Below are 4,906 nucleotides of genomic sequence, written 5' to 3'. Positions count from 1 at the left end.
TATAGTTTTATGCTCGTTTTTAGCTTCTTATGTTGTGTTTTTATGAAATAATTCTTGCTTTGCGTGCTTGTGTGTTAGTTTAGAGAAATGCATGTTTTTATCGGTTTTATTATCCTTTTTATGCATTTCTTTGTTATTCTCTCGCTTTTCGTTTGGTTTGACTTGTTTTGTAGGTGGGTCGGGATTTTCCGAGGCTCAAATGTCGAGGAGGAAGCCCAACACGAGCTTCGGAAGTCAACAAAACCGAGTCTAGGAAGCTAGAGCATAAGCAAATGAAGTTATATTAGAAGTTAAGGCAAGTATGCTTGGGCAGGTTGCATGGGCAAGAACGCATGCCCAAGCATTGAAATAAGAAGGATCGTGTCTATGTTGGGCACGCAAAAGGAGCTCGGCCGAGTGATCCCCTCTTGCCCGAGCAACCCTCCGCACATAGCACTAGCCGCGCAAGCGCTCCAGCAAGCAACGACCATCAGCAGCAGCCCCGCACAAGCAGCAGCTCGGGCAGGGCACACAGGCTACTCGGCCAAGCTTGCCCGAGCCAAAATTGGGTTTTCTCGGCCAGGCAGCTTTGCTCGCCTAAGCAGATGAGCCTGCCCGAGCTGCCCTGTTTTGCGATTTTAGCTCGTTTTTACTCCTTTTCTCTTATATGTACGAACCTTCTATTATTGGGGGGACTTCATTTTAGCATTTTTAGAAAGATATTAGTGAGGCTAGTTAGAGATAGAAACTAGAGAGAGAAAGTGTAGATTTCAACATTTGATCTTCAATTCAATTCAATCTAAGCTTACTTTCCTTTTGATCTTCAAGTTTGTGAGATTTCTTTTTCTTCTTGCTTTCAATCATTACCTTTAAACTTTGTTTTTGATGAAATTTCAATTTGATTTTGCTTGTTTAAACTTGATTATCTTGATTGATTTAGTTTTGATTACATTTGCAATTATGATGATGATGATGATGATGATTAGCTTTGTTTTGTTTCTTCAATTCATAATGATTGATAGATTGTTGCTAATTTGGGGATTTTGATCAATAGATTGTTGTGATTAAATTGATTAATGGATTTGTGCATGTGTTTAGTTTGATAGGATTGATCAACCTATATTGCTCAACTTGATTGCATCGTTAATCCGAATGACATGACCACTTGATTTAGGATTTTCATTTATCATTTGGTTTGAATTATGATTCTACTAGTTTGTCTTTCATAGAGGAAATCTAGATTGACAATTAGTCTAGATAGTCTTTTGAACTCTTTGATTGAAAATGCCATTAGTCCTTGCAACACTCAATTGCTTCGCTTTACCCCCAATTTGGCAACTCTATCATGATTACATGTGGAACCTAATCCCTAGTATCTTTGTGATTGATTCTTTCTTGATTTCTTGCTTGCTTGATTAGTTTAGCTCACACTACATTCATACTTTGTTTTGAAGTAGCTTGACACGAAACTATAGTGATTTTCTACCCATTCTCCGTGGATCGACTTGGACTTACCCCTATACTTGGTGTAGGTTTGGATATATATTTGGTTGATTAGGTAAGCTAGCCTAACGACCCTAGTTTTCCCCTACGTCAAAATGGAGCCATTCTTGGGGATTGGCGTGGTTTGTTTGCTATAGTTTGTTGAGTTTACTTCATTTTTGTTTCAAAAACACAAAAAGAATTTTCTCTTTAGGCTATACTTGTAGCCGTGCTACTAATTGTTTGGTGGAGATTGTATGCATAGTGCACGTGATTGTTCTATTGTACCTTTTGATCCAAAGGTATAAAGGAAAATCTCTAGAAGAAGAGTTGCTAGACGTTCATTGAGTCCTACTCCGTTGATAGAAAAGATGCAACAAGAATTTTAACAAGAAAATATAAGTGATAATCCAAGAGTTTCTTTGAAGGAGTTAGGTATGCCGGGTGCTTATAAGTTTGAAAGTGGCATAGCTCCACCAATAACTCCCGCTAATGACTTTCAGATCCGACTGGCCATGATAACATTGATCGAGAGAAGGCAATTTAGTGGAGCTAAACATGAAAGCCCTCTAAATCATCTCAAAGAGTTTGAGAAGTATTGTAACACAATCAAAGTCAATGGTTTGAGCCAAGAGTTCATTCACTTGAAGATTTTTCCCTTTTTAATCATAGGAAGAGCTTTGGATTGGTTGGATAAGGAGGTGAAGCCAAATTCTTTGAGAACATAGGATGAGGTCACCAAGGAGTTCTTGTCTAGGTTTTACTCCCAAAAGAAGACGGCAGAAGCTAGAGCTCTTATCCAAAGCTTCAAGAAAAAGCCTAGTGAGAGCCTTTATGAAGCTTGGTAGAGATATAAGGAATACCAATGAGGATTCCCTCACCATGGAATTCTAACATATCAAAATCATCCATATCATTTATGGAGGTTTGAGTCCACAAGACAAGTCATGCTTAGATGCGAGGCCCGGTGGCCCTATCATGAATTGCACGGAAGAAGAGGTGGTGGAAATCATTAAGGACGTTGGTAGACACTATATGGATTGGCAAGATGGAGAGAAAAAATCTCAAATTAAAGGAAATGCGGTGTACTCCATCAACCATCTCAATGCCATCAACAATCTAACTTCTCAAGTCACCAATTTGGGCAGGGAGTTGACTTCCATTAAGGCTAAGTTGGAGAGTGCTACCTCTCAAGCTCTAATTCTTCCCTCCCAAATTAAGAGGAGAGGTACATTTTCTAACTCTGCTCCTCCTTTCTCTTCTAATAACATGCCTAGTGGATGTTTATTTTGTGATGTGTGTGGGTCTTATGACCATGACTCATCTTCTTTTCCTCATGCTTTCAATGATGCACGCAATGATTTTGATGGTTGTGAAAATGAGCAAGTGAATTTTGTGTTTAATGACCATAGACCTTGTTTTGATGATTAAAGGAACCAAGGCCAATAGGAATTACCATAACCAAGGTGGCAATTTTGACAATTATAACCAAGGTGGTGGTTATGGGAACCAAGGAAACCAAGGTTTTCGAGGTAATTATAACAACCAAGGTGGTAATTTTGACAATTATAACCAAGGTGGTGGTTATGGGAACCAAGGAAACCAAGGTTTTCGAGGTAATTATAACAACCAAGGTTATAGTGGCCAAAATCAAAATCAAGGTTATTATTATCAAAACCAAGGTTATGGCAACCATAATCAAGCTAGGGGTAATTGGAACAATCAAGGAAGGGGCAATTTTCAAAATAATCACAAAAAGGCCCTCCTCCCGGGTTTGTTCCAAAGACCTAAGCATAAAATGATAATTCCTTTGCACCAAATCCATCTTCTATGTCTACCTTGGAGGAAGTTGTTGCGAACCAAACCAATTTGCTTACTACATACATAGGCGTGAGTGACAACAAGTTCAACGAGATGATGACCCATGGCATGATGCTTGAGAACCAAATCACCCAACTAGCCAATGCTTTGAAAGACTATGCTAGTCCTTCTTCTCTACCTTCACAAGGTCTTGACCTAAAGAAACTTGTTTTTTTCTATCACCACTAGAAGTGGCATGGTCTTAGAGGAGTGTGTTTCTATGAGGAGTCAAGAGAAGGAGAGGGTGAGTGTTGGGGAGTGTTGTAGTGCTCTTATCCACAATAAATTACCCCCAAAGATGAAAGATCCGGGAAAATTTTCCACTCCTTGCATTATCAATGGAAAATTGTTCCAAAATGCTCTTTGTGATCTAGGTGCTAGTGTTAGCATCATGCCATACTCTATCTTCAAGAAGCTTAAGCTAGGTAAGCTACTTCCTACCACCATGACCCTTCAATTGGCCGACCGTTCCCTTAATTTCCCTAAGGGTAGGATTGAAGATGTCCCCCTCAAGATAGGTGAGTTTACAGTTCCCGTTAGTTTCATTGTGCTTGAGATTGCGGAAGATGACAATATACCTATCATTTTAGGGAGACCATTCTTAGCCACTTCGGGTGCTTTGATTGATGTGAAAGGTAGCACTATAACTTTGTGTGTTGGTAATGATAAGGCTAGTTTCAAGCTTAAGTTAATGCATAAGTCTCTATCTTACGTGCAAGGAATCATGTGTATCAATTCACTTCCTTTAAACGACAATGCTTACATGTTTGTGTCTTCTACTAACGACACTCTTGTAGCTTGTGATGATGCTCTTATAAGTGTTAATAGCAAGATGGTTAGTGAAGATGTCAAGGAGCTCTCAACGCTTAAGGATGAGTTTAAAATGCCTTCATGGTTTGAGCTTTCTTTGAAGGATGATGAGAATGGTTTTTCAAGTGTGAATGGTGCAGAGTTGCTAGCTCCTAAGAAGAAGAAATAGAGAAGGAGAAAGAGAATTTCAAAGAAGAAGAAGAAATTGAAGACCAATGTCTTTGGTTCAGTTCAAGCGTTTCCCCATGATAAGTCTTGTGATATATTGAGCCTAAGCTTGGAAATGATTTTGTTCTCTCCACCACTTTGGATAAGGCGGTCTTCTTTGAGCCTCTGTGATTTGGAGGAAGAGTCAAGCTAAGGACCTTAAAATAGCGCTTCTCGGGAGGCAACCCGGCCCTCTTACTTTTCTGTTTTCATTTTTATTTTACTCTATTTTTTCTTTTCTTTACTTGATTCTACCTTGAAGTTACTAACTCGTTTTTGTGTATAGTTTATTTTTCTTTTTGTTTCCCATCTTATCTTGTAGATCACGCTTGGCAATCTTGGTGATACGAGGTGGTGAGAGCTTCCTTTTGCTTCTTTTCTTTGCTATGCATGGATCGCTTGGTGAGATCTTTCCTATTTTCCCTTATTTTATTTTCTTGCTTGCATAATTTAGGTTTTAGAATAGGATCAGTTGAATGGTTCGAGGATCTTTGGCTATCAACACGTTGAGGGTGTTTGGGGCCATTGGCGATGTTGTCGAATGGCCATTATTTGTCAATTAGGATCT

General features: G+C 39.1%; 1 protein-coding gene across 1 annotated transcript; it reads left to right on the top strand.

Annotated features, from left to right (window-relative positions):
* Positions 1-3,517: 3,517 nt before the first annotated feature.
* Positions 3,518-4,300, top strand: LOC110685562. The gene has a single exon (XM_021862114.1). It carries the CDS (start codon positions 3,518-3,520, stop codon positions 4,298-4,300), a length of 783 nt encoding a protein of 260 aa, XP_021717806.1.
* The last annotated feature ends 606 nt before the right edge of the window (positions 4,301-4,906 follow it).

Source organism: Chenopodium quinoa, unplaced genomic scaffold (genome assembly GCF_001683475.1).
Source record: "Chenopodium quinoa cultivar QQ74 unplaced genomic scaffold, ASM168347v1, whole genome shotgun sequence".
NCBI lineage: Eukaryota > Viridiplantae > Streptophyta > Magnoliopsida > Caryophyllales > Amaranthaceae > Chenopodium > Chenopodium quinoa.
Note: the sequence above shows the minus strand (reverse complement) of the source record. Positions and strands in the feature narration are given on the sequence as shown.

What these genes read in the sequence shown, in the direction of transcription:
- LOC110685562 (XM_021862114.1), top strand. Translation starts at nt 3,518, where the DNA reads ATGGTCTTAGAGGAGTGTGTTTCTATGAGGAGTCAAGAGAAGGAGAGG.